At 36.3% G+C, this 26,461-nt stretch overlaps 4 protein-coding genes across 6 annotated transcripts; 2 read left to right on the top strand and 2 right to left on the bottom strand.

Moving 5' to 3' along the window:
- Nucleotides 1–934: 934 nt before the first annotated feature.
- On the top strand, nucleotides 935–3,912 carry LOC132187534 (uncharacterized). Its single transcript, XM_059601875.2, has 5 exons — nucleotides 935–1,308; nucleotides 1,446–1,564; nucleotides 1,658–1,730; nucleotides 2,204–2,269; nucleotides 3,647–3,912. The coding sequence occupies exons 2-5, from the start codon at nucleotides 1,533–1,535 to the stop codon at nucleotides 3,731–3,733; spliced, it is 258 nt and encodes an 85-aa protein (XP_059457858.1). The 5' UTR covers nucleotides 935–1,308; nucleotides 1,446–1,532; the 3' UTR covers nucleotides 3,734–3,912.
- Nucleotides 3,913–5,973: 2,061 nt separating this feature from the next.
- Nucleotides 5,974–7,680, bottom strand: LOC132186316 (O-Glycosyl hydrolases family 17 protein). Its single transcript, XM_059600224.2, has 3 exons — nucleotides 7,464–7,680; nucleotides 6,295–7,353; nucleotides 5,974–6,201 (listed from the first exon to the last, which is right to left on the bottom strand). The coding sequence occupies exons 1-3, from the start codon at nucleotides 7,540–7,542 to the stop codon at nucleotides 6,170–6,172; spliced, it is 1,170 nt and encodes a 389-aa protein (XP_059456207.2). The 5' UTR covers nucleotides 7,543–7,680; the 3' UTR covers nucleotides 5,974–6,169.
- Nucleotides 7,681–14,229: 6,549 nt separating this feature from the next.
- FH6 (formin homolog 6) lies at nucleotides 14,230–18,958 on the top strand. The gene is made up of 4 exons (XM_059600223.2): nucleotides 14,230–15,939; nucleotides 16,044–16,243; nucleotides 17,181–17,422; nucleotides 17,538–18,958. Exons 1-4 carry the CDS (start codon nucleotides 14,534–14,536, stop codon nucleotides 18,327–18,329), a joined length of 2,640 nt encoding a protein of 879 aa, XP_059456206.2. The 5' UTR covers nucleotides 14,230–14,533; the 3' UTR covers nucleotides 18,330–18,958.
- Nucleotides 18,959–21,301: 2,343 nt separating this feature from the next.
- On the bottom strand, nucleotides 21,302–24,949 carry LOC132188447 (BTB/POZ and TAZ domain-containing protein 4). 3 transcript variants are annotated; one of them, XM_059602897.2, is made up of 6 exons: nucleotides 24,598–24,949; nucleotides 23,234–23,495; nucleotides 22,985–23,115; nucleotides 22,469–22,595; nucleotides 21,833–22,146; nucleotides 21,302–21,658 (listed from the first exon to the last, which is right to left on the bottom strand). In XM_059602897.2, exons 2-6 carry the CDS (start codon nucleotides 23,465–23,467, stop codon nucleotides 21,523–21,525), a joined length of 942 nt encoding a protein of 313 aa, XP_059458880.1. In that variant the 5' UTR covers nucleotides 23,468–23,495; nucleotides 24,598–24,949; the 3' UTR covers nucleotides 21,302–21,522. The 3 variants fall into 3 exon arrangements, with proteins under 3 accessions (XP_059458880.1, XP_059458877.1, XP_059458878.1); XM_059602894.2 differs by having other exon boundaries at nucleotides 22,289–22,595; nucleotides 24,598–24,948; XM_059602895.2 differs by lacking the exon at nucleotides 24,598–24,949 and adding an exon at nucleotides 23,958–24,112 and having other exon boundaries at nucleotides 22,289–22,595.
- Between the last annotated feature and the right edge of the window lie 1,512 nt (nucleotides 24,950–26,461).

Genomic DNA, 26,461 nt, shown 5'->3' with positions numbered 1-26,461 from the left:
TTTCCATAGAAACTAAAAAAAAAAGGAACAACAAAACATGCTTATTGCCTCGTGTTTGCTCTTGTACTGTAGAGTCTGTCTTTATTTGAATTTTTTAAAGAAAATTATGGTATGATTGGACCATTCCTTTAAAAAAAAAAAAAAAAAAAAATTCAACACTCTAAAGTAATTTTTTTTTTTCTTCACATAAATGATGAATTCCGTCCAAATTTGAGTGATGAGAGCTACTATTATCTTATAGAAAGGAACATAATTAATTGGGTTTTCAAGATATTTAACATTGTAGAACCTATACCCTGAAACTTGAAAGGGAACCAAGGCCTTCCGTTTCTTTCAGCATAAAACCTTTTCAGTAAAACTTTTACCCAATTTTTAGGTTAATATATTTAGTTGTTTTGTATTAATATTTTTTGTTGTGAATTCAAGTTGTTATTTATAGGTTAATATAAGTATGATGAAAATATAAAAAAATATATGCTAATTTTTCATATGAGCCAAAAAAGAAAAAGAAAAAAAAGAAGAGATAGAGAGAGGTTTTTAGAGCATTTTCAGAGTTACAAACAAACATCGAAATATAATCAATTTTTTCCCAAAATATTTTGAGCCTTTTATTTTACCAGAAATTATTTTAGGCTGAAACAGACGGGCCCAAATTTATAATGGCAATCGGCAACCCGAAGACTAGACTACTATGTAAGCCCATTGGAGGCCTAAATGACTGGGCCATGGAGAATGGGTCGCGCCTAGTAGAATAGGTTTTCTGCTGTAGAATATAATAACCTTTATAAGGTGTTGGCATAAACAAGATCTTTGTGCCTTCCAATAAGAGATGGACACAGAAGCCTAAACAAAAAAAACCAAATAGTCTCGAAACACCGGATCTTACCCTTTCTTTCCCTCATCTTCGTTAAAAAATTAAAAAAAAAAAAGAAAAAAGAAAAAACCTCTCCACCGCCGTGTATTCTTTTTCTACCTTGCAGACATCTCTGTTCGTGCAAGTACATTGTGAAGCGTTTTCTTGGTTCTTGTCTTGTATGTGGCGCTGTAAAGGAAGGTGGTATAGAGGTTTTCTTGGTCTAACGAGGTAGGAAAATCAAAGAAGGTGAAGGAAAAGTTTTGGTAGGAAAAGCAAAGAAGGGCAGCGGCGAATCTTACAGAAGCGGTGGAATTGGCAATAGACGCAGGACGGCGTTGGGCGCAGGGTGGCGTCTGGAAACGGTTGTGGGGAGATGTTTTGTCACTCAAGAGGGGAGGAATTTTTATTTTTATTTTTTTTCTCCTTTTTTACGTAGATGAGGGAAAGAAAGGGTAAGATATGATGTTTTGGTAGCATTTGGATTTTTTGTTACATGCTTATGTGTCCACATCTTATTGGAGGGCACAAAATTCTTGATTTGTGGTAAGACCTTCTCTTCTGCTATTTGATCAAGTCGGTGCTCTCTTAGCACCAGAACTTTTTACAGGGAAACAGAGTCTGGAGCTCGCATCGGTGCCTAGGGTTTTGAAGGGTTGCGTATCAGTATAACGTTACAATGGATCCAAGATCCAAGGGAGATTTATTGAAGTAAGGTTCTTCCTTTAGTGACGCGCTTTATGTTTGATTTGCTATTTGGGTTTTGCTTGATTTAATTGGTTTCTCTTCCGTGTGAATTTCTAGGCACTTGGAGAAGCAGAGTGAGCTCCTTCTGGATTCCTATAGAACAATGACAAATGAACTGCATAAACTTCAGGTTCTTTCTAATTACCCAGTTGCTTGTTTATTATCTTGCTGTGCAGTTTTAGTCTCAATCCCTGTGAATCTGTGATGCTTTCAAGAATAGCCAATTGGGTGCTTTCATGATAAGAACGTAGTGTTGTTTCTTATCATGATATGCTTGGATAAGCAGTGCTTGTCTATTTCCCTTTCATATTTTTACTGTACAATACATACATGATACTAGTCGATTTAAATCATCAATGTTGGATTCCCAATTTTTAGGTTTTCTCATACACTCATCGGTCTGACTTGTCTGCATGAATGTACTGTTTCAAACAAGTTACAAATTAAAAGAAAACATGCATACAAGTTTCCATACATGCTTCCTAAGAGAGCAATTCAATTGCAAAGTGTATATTGAGAGAAGAAGAATATCATGTAGTTATTTGGTTCCGTTTTTTAATTTGAAATGGACCATACTGAATCTTCCAGATTTGTGATTTGTAGGTAGAAGAAGAAATGCTGATGCGCAAGTTTTATGAAATAATGACAACACATGGTCTACTTAAAAAGGTATGTTCATCTTGGAGTTTATACAGTAATCTTAGGATGGCCTAAGCATCTTATTTATCACTTTCAAGTGTTCCTGGGAAAACAAGATTTCTCATAGGAGCCTAAATAAATTCATAATCTGGAATTTCTTAGATAAGAAACAAAAATATTGCTCATATCATTTTCATCCGCAATACTTTTTGGGTCTTAGGATTTCTGGCTTATAGTTTTGCTTCATCTTAGTCGGTCACTGTGATAGTTGATTTAAATTATGCTTGAAACCTAGTAAAGTAGACAAACTCCAAAGTCCCTCATGTAACACCAAGCTCGAATGAGGTTTCTTTGTAGTTACAACAGGGAGTTAAGAAGGGATGCATTCACGCCATACATTTCCTAGTATGGTGCTGCTGCTTGTAATTTTCCTGTGTCCATTGGTGGCAATTTTGTTCAGTTCGTTTGAGCATTGAGAATGCAAATTGCACTTAGTAGATAGTCATGTTTTGTCTACATTTTGTTAAAGGAAATTATTATATCCTCTCTCTCTCTCTCTCTCACACACACACACACACACACTCACAGAGAGAACTTTATGATTAACAGTTTGTTTTTGTCAAATTATAAATCTTCTAATAGAGTTTGTATGGTTTTTTTGTTTTTTTTTTTTGAGAAAGTCAAGGAGACAATAGTAGGTAGTCATGTTTTATCTTACAATTTGTTAAAGGAAATTATATATCCTCTCTCTCTCTCTCTTTCTCTGAAAACTTCACACAATTTCTATGTGTCAAATTGTAGGATACAATTGACTACAGGATGAGAAAATATGTTAAATTATATATATCTATGCATTGAGTTTGTATGATTTTTCGTTTGAGAGACTCAAGAATTGTTGCATAATAAGTTCTGCTCTCAGAACCTGCAGTCTTCCTTGACTGATAGAAATATTTCGTATAACACTCCAGAATTATCGTTCTTTATTTTCTGTTAGTTATTCCATTATGGTTTTGTACTATTCAACAGCTTCTTGTTTCAATGTATTCATTTTTAAATTTTCATTAAGTCGGAAAAGACTTAACACTTACTTTGGCTTCTCTTTTTAGCACTACGTAAAGAAGATGGAAAAATTATAAGGGCAGAAGTAAATTTTGGTGTTGTCTCTACCCTCACCCCTCCTAGGATCCGACCTAGGCAACAAGCCCTTTCCTTTTTGAGTTTGGTTTCCCATCATGAACTAAATGGTTGAATCTTAGCGGCTTGGTGGTTTTTTGATTTAATAATTATTATTAGGGTCAAGTTCATTTCTGCTCTGTTAGATGGTTTCTGCTGTTTCAGTTTTTTTTCTTTTTCTTTTTAAATGTTGGTCACCTTGTTTAGTTTCTCTAATGTTACACACTTGTGCAGAAAGAAGACAGAAGTAATGTTCCTGATGATGGAGAAAATGGAGATTGCACTGCCATAGTCGTTGCAACTAGCAATTCACAACCGTAAGGACATCAAGTTGGATTATCTCGATCATGAATATATATGTATATATTTTTTTTTAACATTGTATTATCGACAAAGAGCTCTTCTGCATATTCTTTTATAATGGCTGAATTTTGTTTGAAATTGTAAAAGAAATTGATAAAATTTCTTTTTTAGTATAGAATCCAACAACTTTGAAGTTAGTAATGAGATGTCAAGAGTCAACCCTATATGTTTACAGAATCACAAATTTCACATCCATTCAAACAAGATACTTTTCAAGATTTTGTTCAAAAACACATATTTGTCCGCGAAATTGTGACACCAAATGGACTCTATTAATGACAGGATTAAGAAAAAGAATTTTTTTAGAGTTTAACTTATATCAAGATGATCCTTAAAACCCTATTTTTACAATCCCTAATTAATAACTGACACATAAGCAAAAATATAAAAAGTGCATAAAAATAACTTGGATCAAAATACACTAGATTTTAGGGTGATAAAATTCTTAAAGAGTTAACTTTCCACTTTTAGGTTTTAGTTTTGAATCCAAAAATGAGTTTTGAGGCATTAGAAAAATGTTATGAGGCATTAGAAGCGGGTTTAGAGGCATTAGGTCTAGCGAGACCCATGCCGTGGGTCTCGCCGGCTAGGTTTTTTTTTTTTTTTTTTTTCATTTTGATTTGGTATGGTTGTTCACTTTTATTTTTTTGCATTTTTTTTTTAAATTAATGATATGTCATATAGTAATTGAAGGCTAAAAAAAAGGTGTTATCAAGATGGACCGATGATAGTAAAGGCTTTCATTTTTTTTTTTTTTTTAACCTTTGGAAGAAGAAATAAAGAAAATTTGGACAAATTATTGAATACTCTGAAGCTACAAATGTTCATGTTAGTCCAGCTACATGTTTTGAGTAGGAAGTGTAAAAACCTAATGGAATCTTGAAAGTTGCCACAATGAAAGGGACCATCTCTAGCAATCGAGAAAAGTGTTGGATTGAAGCAGAAGAAAGTCTCCAGTTTAAGTAACGCATCAAATACCTTGATCGTGATACTCATATTATTTAGCATGATAATGACATAAACAGTAAATTCAAGGCACGACTTTCTATATTCTTTTGCTTTTTGTCCCACTCTCTACCTTCCCTTTACGGACAAGGATCCACTACTTTAACGCCCCCCAACATTCACTATGTTTTTTCTTTTTTTTTTTCCCTCTGTAAAAATTCATGAGACGTTACCATTATTACTTGACATTAAAATGAAAAAGGAAGATTAATTGAACTATAATTGTATATTCCCACTTGTCCCACTACGCCTTGCCATGGGTTAACTTTCATTGCTAAAAAACTTTATACTATATACTTTCTTTGAAAAACTGTTTCTTTCAAATCACATTGCAAAACATACATTAGGCTTATATTCACCATTTAAAGTATGATAAAACATTAATGTCACATACATTGTAAGAATTTATTGTCCTTTAAAAATTTTAGGCAGCATAATAAAGTAGATTGTGAAAACCCATCTGCCCCAGCAATTTTGAGCGTTTGAACCCACTTTCCCGAGATAGGTGAGTCCCATAGCCCCAATATCTAAAGCTTGTAAAATTGAAATAGCCTAATTCTAGTAATTCCTTCACTTCTGCTTTTTCTTTTTTGTGCCTTTTCTTGTTCCTTTGTTTTATTGTGAGAAAATCAAGATCGCATGACAACGGCAATAAGTGCTTTTAACCCGCAGAAGGATCTGCAACCCAAAACAATTATAACTTTCCTTTTCGATGTCTCGACAGTCAAACAAAGGGCTAAAGAAGAACTAAAGCGATCAAGTATCACCAAATCAGAGTGGCGCAGCGGAAGCGTGGTGGGCCCATAACCCACAGGTCCCAGGATCGAAACCTGGCTCTGATAAAATAGAGTTGCTTCCGGCCCCAACATTTTTTTTTCTCTCACCTTTTTGTTTCCTGTGCTCAGATTCTGAAGAGGAGAAAATTACTTTTTGACATGGCTTCGACCCTGTTGCTATTCCTTGAATCAAATAATGACAATGAGGAGAAACCTAAAAACTGTTCCTTTTACCAGAAAATTCATAGGAAACCTTCAAACAAGTTTCAACTACATGCACAGTTTGAGACACAACGAGAAAATTTTAGGCCTAGAGTTGATAATTCACAACCGGAGCTCAACATCCAGAGTCATTGGCAAAAAATAGGTAGACATGAAAGGAATATAGTCAAAGGAGAAAAAGCAACAAATCTTGAATAGAGCATAAGCAGTATAAATATTTCTAGGATAGAAGTCAAAAGAGGCTTTCTTTTTGTGCATAGACCCAATCTAAACTATACTTATCACTAGGATAAAGGGAACAAAACAACAAAGTCACCTTGGAACCATAATTCCCATGTTAACGGTAACAAAACAACCCTAACAATCTCCCTTGAGGCTTCCATTACTGCATCTAGTTGAGAACAAACCGACAGTGAAGAAAACCTGCAACAACCACCCTGTATCAGTAAAGATTCAAAAAACCCAACCAATATTTGAAAATTCTTGCAGGAAAATATTTAGAGAATGATTAATTACTTGGGTCAGCGTTGATTAGCATGGCAGTCTCTCCAAAGCTACAAGTTCCTCCGCTCCTCTTGTGCTTCTGCCAGTAACTATTGAAGGCGTAAGAAGCATGTGCAACAATAGTATCAGGATTGTAACAGTTGCCATGTGGCTGAATCTCGTCACAAGCAGCACCACCTGCACCACAGGCATAGTCCATTGCCTCTTGCAGTGTCTCTGCAGGAACACTAGGCTTAGCCACACACCAAAGCTTCTGGATCACTCCTGTTTCTGGTGCCGGAGCGCTGGGAGAAGATGGATTACAGGGAGGCAACGTGAAACCGAAAGGTGGATTCGCTGGATCCATAACTGGAGGCATCTCTGGAGCAAAAGGGATTGTCAATGATGGCGGAGAAGCTATTTGGGAAAGTGGGGGGTGCGGATTTTTGGCAATATTGGCAGGGACAGAGTAGGCAACGAACGAGAGCTTCCTGCTCATGGATTTTTCCTCTTTTGGACTGAAGGCCAACACATTAATATTTTTTAGCTCAAAAAATCCAAGCCTTACGATTGACTCTGAGTGAGAAAACACTAAGCCAACACTTTCATCTGACAATGGAGAGAAATTTGGAGGTGGGTTCACTGAGTAAGTTGAGTTGGTATTCTGCAGAAACTCTAGCAGAGGTTTAATGACTTTCTCAGCCAAATCATCTCTGTAAAAAGCAGAGTATGGGTGCAAGCAGTTGGAAGAGAAAGCAGCAGAGACTTTGATTTCTTTCTCCAAACCCCACCTTGTCAGAGAGTGATAAATGTTCTTGAGAGATGGGAGGACCAATTCCAACTTGTGCTCTTGGCCTCTGTTGCAAAGCACAGTGTTACCCGCAACAATGGTGGTGATTTTGGCGGCCGGGTAGTGAGATAAAACATGGGTCCTGAGCCACGTTTCAGCGATTAAAACACTGCTTGAGACCTCATTGAGGTTTTCAGCACCCACAGAAACTGCTATTGGAAGAGCAGAGTGAGAGGATGCTTGGAAGACCTCCGGGTTTGCCTCATAAAGGTTTAAAAGTTGAACAGATTCTTGACCTGCACCTGCAAAGAAGACGAAGGAAAGCAACGAAGGTGAATAAGAAGCCCCAAAAGAAGAACATGAAAATGAAGCATTTTTGGAAGTGAGGAGGAGAGATTGAGGTTTTGGTTACCAGTAAGAGCATAGGAACAGAGAAAGAAGAGGTGAAGGAGCAAGATTTGTGTCTTCAACATTTGTGTTGCAAACATCATCGCCGGGCAGAAGAGAAGTGGAATGCACTGCCCAACACCCACAATCCTCCCTCTCCCTCCTCTTCACACTGTTTATATGCAGGGTCTCAGAGTGCAGAGGAAGCCACTGATACTTGTGACAATTTTTTTTTTTCCTGCAATTCAATTTCCTACAGTTCAAGGCAGTTCTCTTATGCTGGTTGTACCTTTGTTAAGAAAAAAACATACTTCCCTTTACTTTACATGAAATATAAAAAGTAAAAAAAAATCCCTTTTCCTATCTTTTTTTTTTTCTTCTTCTAATATTCCCTTTCCTATCTTATTTGTACATGCAAGTACTTATTTACGATGGTAATCTATTTAATGTGATATTAAAAATTATTATTAAATTTTAAATGAATGATTATTAGATTTTGAATTTAACGGTAAATTTCACTAACACGTCAAGAATTGTGCACCTAAAAACAAGCACTTGAAAGTGCATGTAGTGTTTTTCCTTTTATAATGTCTTCTCAACATTTTAAGAATAAAGGTCTATTAGCATTTCAGTAGAATTGGCGTGCTTCATTTACCTTTAGATTAAAAAACAAAAAATGAATATTAATAGTTGATGAAACATGTCAACTCCATCGTAAGAGAATGGTAAGTAATATTTATCATATATTTCAATTATTATAGCATCATTTTCTTGCATATCTAATTTAAAAAATTCAGAAAAAAACAAAATTAGTTGTTTCAAATTTTTATTTTACCATTTTGATCATAAAAGGAGAATATTACAACCTTAACATAGATGATTGAAGGACATTGTAAACTTAAATAGAGAAGGAGGTAAATAATTATTTTTGAAAAAAGTAGTGCATCCATTGCATAGAAATGAACGTTGGGCTTAATTACACGGGGGCCTAAATTCCCCAGATTTTACAACGGGCATCGTACTTTTTGTTGGGGTATATATCGTTGGGACGCGTGGAAAAATTACAAAAGGTGGTGTGGGAAGTGTGAGCCGTGACAAACAAAACAGACAGGCAAAGTCCAAAACCCCTGTTTCTCTGGCCCCACACAATTTACCACAGAGAGAAAGAGGGAGCTGTCGTCCTCGTCTCCTGTGGAATCCGGCTTTGTCTTGAACAGTTGAACCGGACTGGACAATCACGAGACGCCACATGAAAGGCCTACGGCGCGTCGTTTCAACACATAAGCAGTACGCTTCCACATAAGCAGTACGCCACATGCAGAGCCGTTGAGGTCGTTGGGACCCACCGGCACTGATCGTACGACGGAGAGAGAGAGACACAGAGACTTACTTGATTAGCAAGTAAGCATGTGAACGTGGCGGTCAATGCATAATCTTTGAATTTTCTGGATTTCTCACTATCAGAGATTCACCCAGCTGTAATAGCTGTAACCATGATGGGCGTTAATTGTACACCATAAATCACCCCCAATGTGCCTCATGAGTCATGATGCCCTCTTCCCCATTTTCCTCTCAAATGCTTCTGTTCTAATTTCATGAATATTTGAGCAGTAGATAATTCAGATTTCAGAGGCTGTCAGCGAATGTGAGACAATTTTAATGAGAATGAACAAGTTTTGGATGTTTGGATTGTTGGTAATTTATATAATAAATTGTTAGAGATTTGAATATGTTGTGTGGCTCATTTTATAATGTTGGGGATAAGTAGGTTTCGTGTTAAGTGTAAAAGTAGATAGAGAATTACGTTAAAAATAGGTATAAAGTGTGAGTGATTAATATAATATTATTAAGTTCAAATCCTTCTACTTAGACTTTTACAGTATATGGTGTTTCAACTTACTATATTATATATACAAACAAAGATTTATGGAGTACGAGCATGAACGAAGGGGGAAGGAAAGTTTGTGGGTTATAGCGTGTCTTACCATGTTATATTATGGATTCACTAAAAAAATTCTGCAAGTTTTCCAAGACTATTTTTGCCATTGACTTTAAAAAATAAAGTGAATTGTAACTATATAAAGCGTTTACTTTTTGCCATTGGCAAACCGAGCCCAATTTCTTTTCTTTTATAAAAACTCAAACGATCTAATGGCATAGGATCCCAATCCTAGCAATTTTCAGAGAATATATTATGCAGTTGTAACAATAATTGTTAGCCAGGCCTTGAATGCTGCCGTTTCCGCTTAAAGGGTGACACGTTACTTGACAAGGGCATTTTGTCTCACCAACGTCACTTCTGTGTGGAAGAAAATAATTGTAGCATAGAAATATCACCACCCTTTGGACTTTCTTGTGTTTTATTTTTTTTTTATGTGATGTGAAGTGCGTTTCATTTTCATGAAAGTATGGTCCCATAATATAGCTGTGGTGTTGTCTACCATTGACTCACACCCCTTCTATTGAATATGCTTTTCAACAATTTTACATAATGAACGCCATAATTAAGTTTCATGTAAGCATGTGAAGAAATAATTGATTGGTGACAAATAATATTAAGATAATTTATGGTTGGGTCAATGAAAATTGAGGCCTAAGGTAAGAATTTAAAATGAGTCCTTTTTACGTTTAAATTTTTTAATATAATAAATTTTTAAAATAAGCCGTGATTCAACAGCAGAGAATTTTTTAAGGTGGCGTTTCCTTTCAAAAATTAAGCCAAGAAGCGAAGGACATTCATGCATGCATATGTGCTTTTTTATTTTTTTATTTTTATATATTCTTGCAGGGTATAGAGTTTATTGGTGCCTCTAAAGCCACAGCTTGAAAATGAGGAAAAGGACATACGAAAAGGGCATGCATGCTTGCCTTCTCAATTGGGGAATGCCTTTCAAAGAAAAAAAGGGTTTCGTGTTGTCTACTCCAAATGCCTTTACTTCAATTTACACCTCCCACTGCTTATCCTCTGCCCGTTTATTGGTTAATTTTGTCCCTTCACTCTCCAAATATAGTGATTTTTTTTTTTAATATAATTTAGTTTATTTAATTAAGCTAATTTAATATAATTAAATAACATAACACTCTTTGTAATCCCACCCTCGTGAATGCTGATGGAGCATTCCCTTCATAATCTTCAATAAGATATGTTTTTGTCCCGTAGTTTGATTACCTTGATCAATCCCGGATAAGTGCATGCATTTTCAAGCATAAAACAAGAATGACTTGAATGGTTGCTCTAATCATGTACGTAATGTCACGTTATTTAAAAATTATTTTATCAATTATAAGCGGACGTGTTAGTTTGTAAATAAAGTAAAACAAAAATTGTATTTTGATGTTGGAATCTATGTGTCCATTTCTTTACACACAAACAATGCGTAAATAGTTGAACTTTCGATGAGTGATAAAGGGTGATGTGGACGGCGGTATATGTGTTTTTCTTCGACCTTCCGTTTTGTTTTTTCTTCTTCTTTTGCTCGCAATGCTGCCTTTATTCTAGACTGGTTCGATGGCACGGCTCTAAAGCAACGGTAGATGCTTGACGTGTTGCCTGAGATTAGAGATTGTATAGCAAATTAACATGGCGTGAGGAACAGCGACTTGATGAGTTGACTGTTGTTTCCCCTTTGAGATAGAAGGTAATTGGATAGGGATGATGGTTACAGCCAGAATAAAGCATCATTAATCATGATTACTTACCCCCCCCCCCCCCCCCAAAAAGGTATAAATTATGATTGAAATGTCCAACTTTTTCCCTTAAGAGAATTATGGGGCAGTATTGGGGGGAAAAATTGAAGTTTTAACTCCTAAAATTGGCCCTTACATTGTTCATATTCCCATCCATGACCCCCAAAAAATAAAGAAGTCAAATTTTTTCATTAAAATGAGTGCATTTTTCGTGGCCTCTTTTTATTTTTATTTTTTTAAAAAAAAAAAATTGACATGTTCACGTTAAATCAAACTAGTGACTTTTACTTCATTAATCATAATCTTCAACCAATTGATCTATCATTAAAATCATTAGTCTTTTTATTATTGGTGATATTAATCTCCCTTTTTTTCTTTTTTCTTTTTTTTCTCCTTAAAACTTCTTTGTATTGTTTGCTCAGAAAAAAAGAAAAAAAAAAGGGGTCTGAATTTTAAGAAACTCATCAAACAAGCGAATTGACAAAGGAAACTTTTTATTTTTTAAAGCAAAAAAAGTAAAACTATAAATAAATAACTTTAAATACAAAAGGCTCAAAATTATTTTTACCTTTACATTATATGAAAATATTTGTTTCAATAAAAAAGCAAAATATTATTAAACGAACCTCCATTTTATCGCAATTGCTTCTTAGATGAGATAGACAATGTCCCCGATAAGGAACACAATCGACTGGAGACCATGTCTCATAAAGTAGAAGTCACTAGTTCGAATCTCCTCTCATCCCTTCTTGTATAGATATGTCTAAAAAAAAAAGAAAAAAAAGAAAGGAGATAGACAATAGGCCCGCAATTAACAAGAAAGTTGACCCCCACAAGTAATCTATTTTTATTTTATTTTAACAACCACAAGAATATAATTGAGTGTTGCTTACTTTGGCAATGTTCTATAATGACAACAACAATTATATTATAGAATCGGGCATTTTTTATATAGCTTGAGGGCTTCACCAACTTATAAAAAATAATAATAATAATTAAAAAAAAAAAAAAAAAAAAAGGCTTCACCATAGCCACGTAAGATATAAAAAATACGAAAAGTAATCGAAAACTCAATCAACAGGAATTTACAAGGTCAGCAATACGTGCCAAAAGGCCCAAGACCGACAGTCTTGAAAACTTGTCGGTCAATGGGACCAAATAGATACTTGAATGGACATTAAATATTTGCTCTATACAGGCAATCTAATCTAGTGGGTTCCCCTTCGTTTTACCTTAATCTATTTGGTTAACCCAATTTTGGACGGAAAATTTACGTTTTAGGGGTGTAGCCGAGCCTTTTGGCCAGATTGTTTTTGGAAAATTTTGCATGCTCCTAATTACAAGCAATTTCGTATCAATTTAGTTTGAAAAATATTTGGGTTACTATAATTTTATAACAAACTAAAGTGACAGTTTGTAATTGATGAAATAACGAGAGCAGTGACAGATAGTTAGCCACTAAGTAATTAAATTGATAAGTTAAATTTTTTACTTAAATCATTTTACAAATTATGTATTGTTACCTCAAGTTATAAAAATATTATATTAAAAGTTATTGTCCCTAATAACACTCATTTCACTTGCAAATTAAAAAAATTAGTTTGTAGTTAAATTCTTTGTATTTAAGGCCCAAATTGCAAGTTTTGATAGTTTGTTAAAGCTTGCTTTCAATTTCTTCATCTAACTCAATAAATTTATATTTTGTCGATATTGTTCCCACATCTGTTATTTTAATCTGAAGATTAGTCATGGGTTAGCAGATTTTGTTTAAAGTCTGAATTATGACGCTTGTAATCTCATAGCTTACTATGGCTGATTCAAAGCTTTTGCTCTATATTATTAGAACTTTATGCTTATCTAAAAAAAAAAAAAAAAAAAAAAAGGAAGGTTGTTGAGGAAGAGAAAAAAGAAAACAATTATTAAATGTCTTTTCGCATTATAGTATAGATACTATTCGCTTTCACACATTGCCAAAACAATTATTGTCAAATTTTAATTTTTTTTTTCCCAATATTTCTATTTGATGACATATAAAAAATATTTTGCAAAAGATAGTTGTATGATATATATTTAACATGAGATATTTGTAAAATAGAAATATAGTGTTTAGTATTGCGTATTTAATAATTAGCAAATATTATAATCTAAATCGCAAATACATGTTAACCCAACTGCTGAAAGCGTGAGAAACTTAAAAAAGGATAATATTGTCTTTGCGTATGTGGTGCTGTACAGCAAAAGTGAAAAGGAACAAAAGAAAAGTCGTAAAGCATATGCTATTGGGCGTGTGCATGTCCCCCTAAACAGTTAGACGGGGTCGGTGGATCAATCTAGCAAGAATAAAAGCAGAAAGCACAAAACGTTAACAGTGGCCATCGAACTTTTTCTCCGAAATTACATGTCTGACCTTGACCTCCCAAATCCCCAAACAAATTCATTTTTTTTCTTCCCTCATTTTTGCACGACGTGTTTAATTAAAATTAAAATTAGCTAATCTTTCAATCAAACTCACATCAATGCTATAACTTAAAATAATATAAGTGAATTATTATGTGTGCCCAATTGACAGTCCCAAGAATGATGACCGTCCATCAAAACAAGGAATTGGCCTTTGTTAATAGAAATAGGATTTTCTCTAATTCACTTGATTAGAATATTATTCAGTTAGTTATACTGTATAGATATTTTTGTTTTTCTATTTTTTGAGATGACAAAAATACTTCTGTGTTATAACTAAATGAATATTCTCTATTTCAAATGAACTGAAAATGATATTTGAATTAGAGAGGATCCTAATTCTGGTTTAATGTGATTTGGAGAGTTTTTTTTTTTTTTTTAAAAAAAAGCAATGAGGATTTTAATATTTATCATATTGGAAGGATTGTTAATTTTCCTTAATTGATTATGATTTAAACAATATCACAGGAAGGGCCACGTGGAGTTTGATGTATATATACAGTCAGATTGTGTAGAGGACTTCAACAATTGAATAAAAGTGATAAAGGAGTATATAGACACGAAGGGGACACAGGATTTAACGGCACAATTGGGGAAAAATGGTGGAATATGTCCTTTCCTCTCGGTCGCAACGAAAGGGGTAATCCATTTAATATCGCCACTCCCATGGTCATCATCGTCCATTTACTTTTTCCCTATTTACGAAAAATACAGTAAAATAAATAGAAAAGAGGAAAAAGAAGTGCGGCTATTGCCGTCGTCAGCTACTTGGGTATCCAGATCTCACATTACAGAAAAGAACCTTCCCCTTCTCTTTTTTTCTCTCCCAGACTGAGACGCACGCGCTCTCTCTCTCTCTCTCTCTATCTGACCGAACAGAATTGCAAAACAAAAACAAGAAATGAATTGGGTGAAAGAACAGAAAATTAGAGAGAGCCAGAGAAATTGACAATGAAAGCAGCTCACCAGCATCATTTGAGCGTCTTTTTGATTCTTCTATCATTGGCTGCTACCCAAAGAGTTGCAAGCGTTCTAAACTCTGCTAGTGTTGGTGAAGCTGAAACTCACCGAAGAATTCTGCACCAGCCATTGTTTCCGGCAGGTTCGGCGCCACCACCTGGCACCGACTCAACTTCACCACCGCCGCCGCCACCATCACCCCCATCGCCATCGGACGTGAGCTCCGGGTACCCGTTCTTCGGCGAAGGAGGGTCGAGCTCCGATCAGATTCAACCACCACCATCAGCCTTACCTGCCAATGGCGTCGCCGGGCCAATCCCGGTGGCCACGCAGCCCGGGAAGCCAACCAAAACCGTTGCGATCGCAATCTCCGTCGGAATCGTCACTCTCGGAATGCTCTCCGCGCTCGCATTCTTCCTTTACCGCCACCGCGCCAAACACCCCGACGAGTCTTCGAAGAAGCTTGTCAGAGGGAGCTCACGGGGGCATCCTGGCGACACGCGAGTCCCGCCTTCAAATTTTCTCTACATCGGGACCGTGGAGCCGGGTCCGATCAGCTCCGTCGGCGAGGCAAGCGGAGAGGATAACAGTAACAGTATCAGTATCAGGTCGCCTTATCACAAGCTCAATTCGGTTAAGAGATCGGATCGGTACCGCCCTAGTCCCGAGTTGCAGCCACTGCCGCCTTTAACCAAGCCTCCGAACGCGAATTCCCCGTCGCCGAGGTCCTCCTCCGACGAGGAAAGCCACGACACGTCGTTTCACTCCCCCAACTGCTCGTCGCTCAGCTACGAAGAGAGTAGCTACTATACTCCCACGAGTTCGCGCACGGCTAATAATTACAGTAATGCCCCCGCTTCTGTTATTCCCCATTCCAAACGGACTTCCCCTAAATCACGGCTTTCATCCTCATCATCAACAAATCACGCCCCGCCTCCCCCGCCACCGCCTCCGCCGCCTCCTTCGATCCCAATACCAGCAATTCCATACTCTCACGGAAGGCCAAGGTTTTCGTCGCCACCACCGCCACCGCCGAACTTAGCACGTCTTCAGGCAACAATAAGCAATCCGGTTCCTCCGCCGCCGCCACCCCCGCCCCCGCCTCTGCCGCCGCGGAAGGTAGAAAGTTCGGAAAGGAATGTTCGTCCAACGCCTCCTCCGCAAGTGTGGAGCAAGTCGCTGTCCTGGAATTCAAGCCCCAAGGCCATTTCTTCTCAGAATGTGATAACAATGCCGACTCAAGAGGTTAGTCGAAGCGCGAACCCTTGCGAGAGGCTTGATTGGGACGATGACAAGGAAGGAGCAAAGCCCAAGCTGAAGCCACTGCACTGGGACAAAGTTCGGGCCACCTCAGACCGAGCTACTGTGTGGGACCAGCTCAAATCAAGCTCATTTCAGTAAGTAGTGTTAGTGTTAAATTGTCAATGCTCTATGCATTTGCTTGCTTTGATAAAACACACACCAATTTGCTGATCTTGGGGATGCTTCCTTTGCCTGGCAGATTGAATGAGGACATGATGGAGTCTCTTTTCGGGTGCAATCCCGTGAATTCTGTTCCGAGAGAGCAAACCAGAAAATCGGTTCTCCCTCCTGTTGAAAAGGAAAACAGGGTGTTGGACCCGAAGAAGTCACAGAACATAGCTATACTGTTAAGAGCACTGAATGTGACACGAGATGAGGTGTCTGAAGCTCTTTTAGATGGTATGTGATCTTATTTTGCTTAGATTTTGCTTAGACTATAACTTACAATATGGTGGAGTTGCTAACCATATGGTAGACACTTACAAAAAAGTATCACAAATTCTTTTAGGGCAGAAAGGATCAACAAAAGGAAGAATGGAAGATATCCGGAACAGAAATTAGAGTTCTAGAGCTTATAGATGAGAAGCCATGATAATTACAATTGTATGTGATAGTAAAAACAGTTTAGCAGTAACATGTGCCACTTTCACCATTTATGTTAGATTTCAAGTATTCATGTCAAATCCTTGGTCAAAATGACTCATGAAATGAAGATTTTCAAAATGCAATTAAATTCCCTGACCAAAAGAATGATCAGTGTATTTCATTTTATAAATCGTTTTACTATATTTTGGCTAGTAAATACATGATCATTAAACCAGGCATGCCCTAGATGGATTCTTCTTTATCCCTGTAGAGAAAGCCTGACCACAATATTTTGTTTGCTTTCCCTTTTTTCTATGTCAATATGTTCTATCCCTTCGATTTATGCAAAATTCATTACACTCTTCTGCTCCAATCTAATATGAGAAACATTTCCTCCCCATATGTTGTTACTAACTTAATATTTACTATTTCAACCAACCTGAAGCAACACTAGTTGCTCTCTGATTACAACTACTTCAATTTTTACTATTTCAACCAACCTGAAGCAACACTAGTTGCTCTCTGATTACAACTACCTCATTAACTACACATGGCCTAATGTTGCTCGAGAAATTCTATATCACAATATCATTACATTGCTAGTGTATGTGTCTTAAGGTATCAAAGGAAGAAATAAAAGCAGATTTCTTGAAAAGTTTACAATTGTCATTGCCTTTGCATCCAACTTTCTATCTAGATACAGCATTTTCCATCTGCTGCATCACTTTGAATTATATGTTTGGCACAATAGGTAATCCGGAAGGCTTGGGTTCTGAGCTTTTGGAAACCTTGGTAAAGATGGCTCCAACTAAGGAGGAAGAGATAAAACTTCGAGACTACTGTGGTGACAGCTCAAAACTAGGGTCTGCAGAGCGATTTCTTAAGGCTGTACTTGATGTCCCGTTTGCGTTTAAAAGAGTTGAAGCCATGCTATACAGGGCTAATTTTGATACGGAAGTCAAATACCTGAGAAAGTCTTTTCAAACCCTTGAGGTATTTTGGCTGAAAGTTAACAATTTAACAAGGTTTAATTCCATAATATTTTGATCTCTTAATTTCATGAACATTTACATATTGAAACTCACACCTTAGATTTCTTATTTGTCAGGCAGCGAGTGACGAATTAAAAAACAGTCGATTATTCCTCAAACTCCTTGAAGCTGTTCTCAGGACAGGAAACCGAATGAATGTTGGGACCAATCGTGGTGATGCTATAGCTTTTAAACTTGATACACTCTTAAAACTTGTAGACATAAAGGGAACGGATGGGAAGACCACATTGCTCCACTTTGTGGTTCAAGAGATTATTAGAGCTGAAGGTGCAGGTACTGATTCTACAAATGAGAATGTTCAAAATAAAGTGACCCCAAAAATGGAGGATTATTTCAAGAAGCAGGGATTGCAGGTTGTGGCTGGGTTAAGCAGAGACCTCAGCAATGTCAAAAACGCAGCAGGAATGGACTCAGATGTCTTAAGCAGCTATCTGTCCAAGCTTGAAATGGGACTTGACAAAGTTAGACTGGTTTTGCAATATGAGAAGCCAGATATGCAAGGGAAATTCTTCAACTCAATGAAGCTATTTCTGAAAGAGGCTGAAGAAGAAATTGTTAGAATCAAGGCAGATGAAAAAAGGGCTTTATACATTGTGAAAGAGGTCACTGAATATTTCCATGGAAATGCGGCAAAGGAGGAAGCTCATCCTTTCAGAGTCTTCATGATTGTAAGAGATTTTCTAGGCGTACTGGATCATGTGTGCAAGGAAGTGGGGAGACTGCAGGATAGAACGATGATGGGTTCCGCCAGATCCTTCCGGATATCTGCAACTGCTTCACTACCCGTTCTCAATAGGTATAATGTGACTCAAGATAGAAGTTCAGATGAGGAAAGCCTGTCTCCTTGAAATTATCTGAATGTGAAGTAATGAACTTCTTAGAAGGACAATCACATTAGTACATATACTTCCACGGTTATAGACTCATTACTAGCACATCAGAGGAGAAGAAGGATGGAGATGTGAAAGCACTTCAGAAGGTCCATCATTGGTGAGAAAATCCGAGTCCACCCATACATGTAGCATTCAATTAACAGAGCAAGGCTTCCAGAAGAAGAACCAGGTTTTTTATGAGATCAAAGATGCATACAGTCAAATGTTGGACATTATTCATAAAAATTTAAAAAAAAAAAAAAAAAATGTTGGACATTAACTACTTTTACTATGATAGAAAAACAAGCTGTGAGAAGGGTCCATCCGATTGGAAAAAAAGGGCAGCAAAAGACGCAGATATGGTATTTCCTTTAGAGAAGTGCACTGCCAGAAGAAGTAATTTCTAAATGAAAAAAAGAAAAGAAAACAGAATTCTTTTTTCCTCAATCCAACACAGATGCCATAGTGGAGATAGGTTCTCTCTTTTTAGATCAGATTCCCACACATTTTCAAGAAATCAGAATGTTTTGATGTTACTTCTTGTGCTTTTTGTCTGCATTTATTTGATAAATTCCTAATAATAAATAGCAGTTTTTCAGCATTTTTTTTTTATGACTTCCATTTGACAGGCTCTTTGTCAGTGCCTGGCATTTAGATGCTATCTGCCGGAGTATGCTATTTTGAGTGTGTGTATATTCCTGGCTGGTGCGGTCCTTGTTTTAGCAACCGCCAAGGAGAAATATATAGAATAGCGAGACAAATAATATAGACCCAACTAGGTTTATCAATCAAAGGATTGAAGGTTTTGTGAGTAGAAGAAAAGAAGAAAAATATGGGTGGCTGGTTCAGCTTCAGCTTAATCAACCCTAGATTCATTTCTGATGGGTGCCCTAGTCACTACTATTTGAATGAAATGTGCACCAGCTATCGAACCGGTAAAAGGATAAACGAACCAAAAGAAGATGAAAGCTCCATTTCTAATACCTGCAATCTGCCTGAGTAGGAGTGGCGAGTGTTGCTTTCCCTGAGGGAGACCTTGTTCGTGCTTTGAGGCAACCGGCAAGCGTGAGAGGTAAAGACAGGTGGATGTTCTTCTTCGTCTTTTACGCTAAACGCACATCTTTTCATGTAAACAACGAGCTTTTGCGGCCAAGTTCTTGAGCAGGCGCTACACATGCCTTGTCACCGTGCAAACCAAGGCCATTAAGGACAAGGACTTTTTTGGATTGGGATCACCGTCGATTAGGTACCTAAATTGCTAATAATTGGATAGCACATTGTGAGAAAACTTGAGAGTTACTAGAACTACCCAACCACCCACTTGAGCAAATAAAGGATCTCATTGCATTTTGAATCCTTGACCATGCCCCAAAGAAAATGTCAATTTAGCTACAAAAAAATCTTGTGAGTCACATATCAATAGTTGGAGCTCCTTTGAACCGGTCATAAGGCTCCCTTACTCCTTGCTGCATTAGTGTTGGGAGAGTTACTTACAAAGTTCTTTTAACTAGATTATATAGCACATCACTCATTTCAAAAGCTTAAAATAATGAGTTTGAACCCAATTGTGTGATATTAATGGGTTAACTACTTTATTAGTATCTCGGTGGCTCGGTTTACACTTTTTTATTTTTTGCCTCATATGTTTTCAAAACAGCAAAATATGATACCTGACCTATGAGAAAATACAAAATCGATCCCTTGTTAGTTTTTGTTAGTCTAAATTAACGGAATTTCACGTCATCGCCACGTGTTACTCCCAAAATATGCCACATGTCATAAAATTAAAAAAAAAAAATAATAATAAAATAAACTAAACCTAAAAAAAAAATTAAAATTTTTTTTTTCACATAGAATTAAACTAATTTAATGTGTTGAATGTTGGTATGAAAATTTTTTGCGAGATCACTAGTGATTTCTGACCAAAATTTGTACAAATGACTCTAAAATTCTTAATGAAAAATTCAAACTAGTGAATTATCTAATGAAGTGGAAAAATCCTGAATTTTAGCGTCTAATCTCTCATCTTCTCGGTTGTCATCATCGTCATCAATGGCAGTAGGTGGTTCTAGTAAGCTCCTTAGCCCTCTAGGCTTGTCAATCCCAATTGGTTCGAGCCAAAACGAGCAACATGGTCACAACGCACGAGCCTTGCGCGGCCAAAAGGCCGAGCCATTGCCCTCTAAAATCAAATCCCGCATAAAAACTCAGCCACATGACGACCGGCATTCCCACGAGGTAAAAGCAGCTGAGGTTGATGTTGGCTCCCAATTTCGGCCAGAGCCTACTGTTGCTACAAGTTTTACCTTCTTCAGCTGATTAGCACCCAGTTCGTTTCCAACTCAGAGAATACAGGAAAATGTAGATCAACGCCATCGTTTGAATCAAAATCCTCATTGAAGCGCCAGCCAAAGCGAGCTCATCGAGGTTAACCCAGATATTATTATTATTATTATTATTATTATTATTATTATTATTTTGTTTAGTTATTATTATTATTATTATTATTTTTTATGACACATGGCATATTTTTGGGAGTGACACGTGGTGATGACGTGGAATTTCGTTAGTTTAGACTGACGAAAACTAACGAGGTATTGATTTTGCATTTTCCCATAAGTCACATTTTGTTGTTTTGAAAATATAGGGAGAAAAAATAAAAAAGTGTAAACCGAGGTACTAATAAAGTAGTTAACCCTTATGTTAATCTCTCTTTCTTATATGTTTCTAATATGGAACTTAATTGTTCTTAACTTGCATGCATTTAGCTATAATCTAAACAAACTTCTCCCTTGCTACAAATTTTGTTAAAAACATGTATGTAATATTCTTGTTGGTGTGGATCTTATGCAATACAAATTACAATCAATCCATCCTCCACTGTTTCATGAACGAAGTAATATTGAACATTAATATGTTTAGTTCGTGCATGAAATACAGGGTTCAAGTGCGAGAATGTCCAACATTTAGCAATAAATCAAGCTTTTTGGTATACATTCCAGGGAATGATAAAGGCATGTGGTTTGGGAGGAAGTGATCCTCTGCTTTATAATTTCACACTGAGATACAAAGGAACACCACTAACTTTTGGGCCAACTTTTTCTCTATAAAGAGGCAATTACAACTTATTTACAGTTAAGGCTGATTCTAGGAGAAGCAAACTTTGTTGTCATGTAGAGCTGGCAAGTGCCCATGAAAAGAATGGTTCTCCTGCAATGGTCTTTGTTCTCAATAATTTTTCCGCCAGTATTCTCCACTTCATCTCATCCTTCTTGCTCTGTCTTCTAATTTTTTCCTTAAAGTTCCTGAAATGGTGCAATACTTGGTCAGTAGCAGTGGTCACAATTAATTTCCTGTTTTTGATGAATCTACTGCAGTTCTATGCCTGCTATAAGTGCAAGAAACTCAAATCTCCCAAATCATGAGAGGATGGAATGAAAGCACATGGAAATGAAAAGGAGAAAGAAATGTAGGTTCACCTGCACAAGGGAACTCTACAGACATCAGAATTGGCACAAAGCCGGGAGTGTAACTCCAAAAGCTGCCACATTCTCTTGCAATGAACGCAGCCACCGGGGACTCTCAATTTACAACCCGCAAAATGGCGGACAAGCAATTCCAGTCCCTTACAGGCTGCATACTTACAAGGGACCTGGTTTGCTTTGAAGTCCTTATCATGGGGGCCAATTGTCTGACAACCATCTCTGCATATATGAACAAGAGCCTCCATTGCCTCATATAATTGCAGATAAATCTTTCTCTCATTTGATTTTCTGGTCCTCTCCTTTTGCCTCTGCAAATGAATTCAAAACATGACCTCAGAATGAAAATGCAGATGGAGAGGGGATTTTCATGAGTTTCTGCTACTTCTGCTATATCAGGGTAAGAAACAGAAGAAGAAGAAGAAAAAAGAAAAAGAAAATTAGAGTATTTACATCATCTTCAACAGTTACAGAATCCAAAATTTTCCTTTCTAGCACTGGATGGCTTTGCTTCATAGCTTGCCATCCTTCAGTAGCAGAAACAGCTTTGAAGTTCCTCATAATCATACGGTGACACATGAAGCTAAGCCGAGGGGCATCACACAATAATGCAAGTTGAAAGATGTCAATTACATTCTCTATGGTAAGCAAACCCTGCTCTAGTTGTCGCATGCACTCTTGCTTCAGCTGTGGAACCACAAATACATGTGACAGCACCAACAAATGCAACACAAATTCCTCCATTTCTTCTTTCTCATAACTACATGTGAAACACCAATAACAATACGATCAGCAAAGAGTAGTACCACGCTAACATAAATAACAATAAAATTAAAGCAGTATTGGAATAATACCCTTCTTGAAAAGGAGTTCAGCAAATGTTCAAAACATACAATTTGTAACAGACTTTCTCAGATAATTTATACTTGTTGATTAAACATTCAGTGAAACAAATTTAAAACTGGGTTTCGATCATAGACTATGATTTTCAGAGATTCATGTACTCACTAGAAAAATCTAAACATCTTCTATGGCATCTGCAGATAACTGTTCCCCTGCCCAGTTCTTAAGTCTTAACCAGAAGAATGTCAAGATTATTCCTCCAGCAACCCCAGAAAATAATAAGAACTGATTAGCGAAAATATTTACCAGGAAGAGTACAAGAATCGAATGAAAACTCGAACTGCATCATGTGGAACACCTCGAATTGAAATCGATCGCTGCCGATCACGCCTTTTTGAATTCTTTAACATGCCTTTCATCACAGGAGAAGCCATGCCCTGTCAGCAAACATCCAGTTAATGGATTGTTATGTTTATGTATTAAAGATACCATGCCAACATCCAAAACAAATCAGAATTAATCCAGTTCAAATATATAGGGAAAAAATTAACTTACAAGAATATTGGCATGTGCATAGATGATGCCACCATTGACAGTATTAACAAAAACATCAGCTCTATACCCTTCATCAAAGAGGCGCTCCCACAAATCTTTTGTTGCTGTAGAGACACAGCAATACCCTCTAACCCGTGATCCATGATAACTGCTTGTTGCTGGAGCAGGCAATGGAGGTGCCACTGGAGTGATTTTCTCTGAAACTAAGTGAGACCCCTCACAGTTGCTGTCCATCTTTCCTATCAATTTCTAAGCTACGCCTCTGCAGATGGAAATCAACAATGGAAATCAGTTTAACATTCTTGAAATTGACATATGTGGGAGCTATATATATATATGTTTCCTAGATACTTGAAAAAAGATGATGAAGAGAAGATGTGACTTGAAATGTCTTTTAAGCACTGAAAAACATATTGGTCCTTTGGCAGATATTAATGCAACTAAATTGTATCTTGGCAGGGATCGCATTTTCAGATTATCTATCAAACCATAAGCAACCAATTGTCCAAAAAAATATGTTATTTATGTTCACCATCAAAATTGAATTTCAAGATCGTGAGGGTCCATGAGAAAAGAAATATCCTGCTTAGCAAAACTGACAAAGCTCCGAAATTTGCAATTTGCTTTCTAGAAACCAGAAAATAGTGAAAGACAGCAGCCATATATGCAGATGTGCAGCAGAAATAGCAGAAATAAAGGCCAGCAGCACAAAATGTAATACTACCTATAGATCAAAATTGTGACACCAAAAGTTTGAACACCAAGAAAGTACTGGAACATGCGAGAACTTGCCCTTGATTTTTATTTATACAGAGAACATGCGACAGCTAATTGAGGGAGGCTGTCTAAATGTGACGCTTGAGGTCATATATAGTCTTTAGATGATTAATGACTGGTGAATCCCATCAGAAAGTGAAATTTTTTTTGTCAATTTGTTAAACTGATTCACGGCCAAAAATGAATGATCGATGCAAAAGATGACAAATTCAAGAAGCCGCCGATATAAAGATCCTATAAGAGTCACTTACCCAGTTGTTAACAACATAATTAATAAAGCAAGTTGGCCATCCATTTGCAATGTTTTGTTTGACAATAACATAAAGTTGAAAATGAAAGGTTAAAAAAACTCTGCCGTTTATTTTGATTTATTATTATTTTTTTTTACCTTTTTACTGGTAAAGTCTTTATCGTCATTGAATTTGTAACCACCCAATTTTCCAGAAAGAAAATATCATAAAAAAGATGCCTTTCTAACACCATTTTTTTTCTGATACCAACACAGAAAGATCAAAACCCAGAAAAGCAAAAAGCCATCAACTTAAAAAGAACAGACCCATTGAGAGAGAAAGAGAGAGATCAGATACCGTATTATGAATCTGCCTGAAATGGAAACCGAAGGCCGCCTGAGAATCTCTCCTTCCAATTAATGTCCGTACGTCCGTCCTTCCCACCGAATTCTTTTTATCCTTCAAAACTACTCACTCTGCAAAAGCTTTATCCTGATCTTAACAAAACCAACCACCTTATCGTCTACATACAACCACCGACGGCATGCAATTGATATATATATCAAACGGGGATAATGCAGTTTTCCAAAGAGAGAACTCACAGAGAAAGATATAGAGATATATATATATATCTTTCTGTCTCTCTGTCTCTCTGGAAGAGTCGGAGACGAACCTTCGGAGTTCGGGCGAGGATTCCACAAATGAATATATATTATATATATATAACTGTCTTTCACGCATATGTCTATCTGTCGGTCGTCTCCATTAATTTGCAACAAAAATATCGGAAGGTAACTAAGAACGTGCCTAAATTTTAGTTTGTTTTTTTAGAAAAAAAATATATCATTATAATATATCGATCACAAAAAGAAATATAAAAATAAAAATAACTAACGTGCATGGTTCAGCCATTGCTGATACATGTACACGTCAGAATCCACTCAGTCTTCATCTTTTTACTCGGTCATGAATCATGATGACATTCCCCAGTTGTTCGTTTATGGCGTGCTTGTATTATTTCGAAACAAAATTTAATTGGAATTTCGAAAACCAAATGGTTTTCATTCCTTATCCATGTTTATTCTTTCTTATTTAATTTCAATTTTTTATTTTTTATTTTTTTTTTTATTATTAGGAGACGGAGATACAGCTGACATTTGCTGGCAATGGATTGTCTTATTATTACCCACTTGCAGTCGTACTTGAAGCACGGCTAAAAAATTTCCTGGCCGATTTACCCGGTGGATATGACAAACTTGGATCTGACTTTAGCATGTGTAAAAAAAATTATTGGATATTTATTGGAGCAAAGATTTTCAGCAGCATGGGACATCTCAGTGTCGGCCAAAGTTGATGCGACCAATTTTATTTTATTTTATTTTAATTTTGCTTCTTTTTTTTTTCTTAAATTGAAGAAAAAAAATACCGAAAGAAAAATTTAAATTTAAGGTATTAGCACTAAATTTGAGGTATTAGTATCAAATTTATGATGATCCCTTTTGGGTGATACAATCCCTAAAAAATTAACATTCAACCCCTAGATTTTTGTTTTAAATCCAAAAACAAATATTGAGGCATTAAAAATTAAATATTAACTCATAGAAATTTAACTAACAAAAAAAAAAATGACAAATTTTTTTTATATTTTATATTTTTAATATATGTCCTACGCTAGAAGGCAGCCGCATAGCATGACTCTATTTATTGTAGTTCCATAAAGAAAATGTTAGGTGTTCTTCTAATGTTCTTTTGGTGTCTTCTCAACTGTAATGTAACTTTTAAAATTATCGTTGAATTTAAGATTATCATTATTGACTTTTAATTTATTAATAATTTTAAATGTCATATCACAATTAAGAGGACATTAAGAGAACATTAGAAGAACGCCTATCGATCTATTAATGTTTTAATTTCAAAAATTTTATTAGAAAAAAAAAGGAGAAAACATTAAATATAGAGCTTTTTTTATTATTATTATCTATTTTAGTACCTAATTAAAATCCAAAAAAATTGTAGCCATGAATTTTAAGCACCTGACAGTGTTTGATCTCGGGGAAGAGTCGATGTCCAAGTTTTGGTTCGATCGTACGACAGGTCCAGAGGTCCCTATTGAAATGTGATGATGAATGTTAGTTGAGACGTGAATGAATATTGGTTGAATTATTGAGCATGACCAAAACGTGATTTTTAAAAATAATATTTAATTAAGATTTAATAATGA

The sequence above is a fragment of the Corylus avellana genome, chromosome 6 (genome assembly GCF_965113065.1).
Source record: "Corylus avellana chromosome 6, dhCorAvel1.hap1.2, whole genome shotgun sequence".
In the NCBI taxonomy this organism is placed as follows: domain Eukaryota; kingdom Viridiplantae; phylum Streptophyta; class Magnoliopsida; order Fagales; family Betulaceae; genus Corylus; species Corylus avellana.
This window is presented reverse-complemented; position numbering and strand designations above follow the sequence as displayed.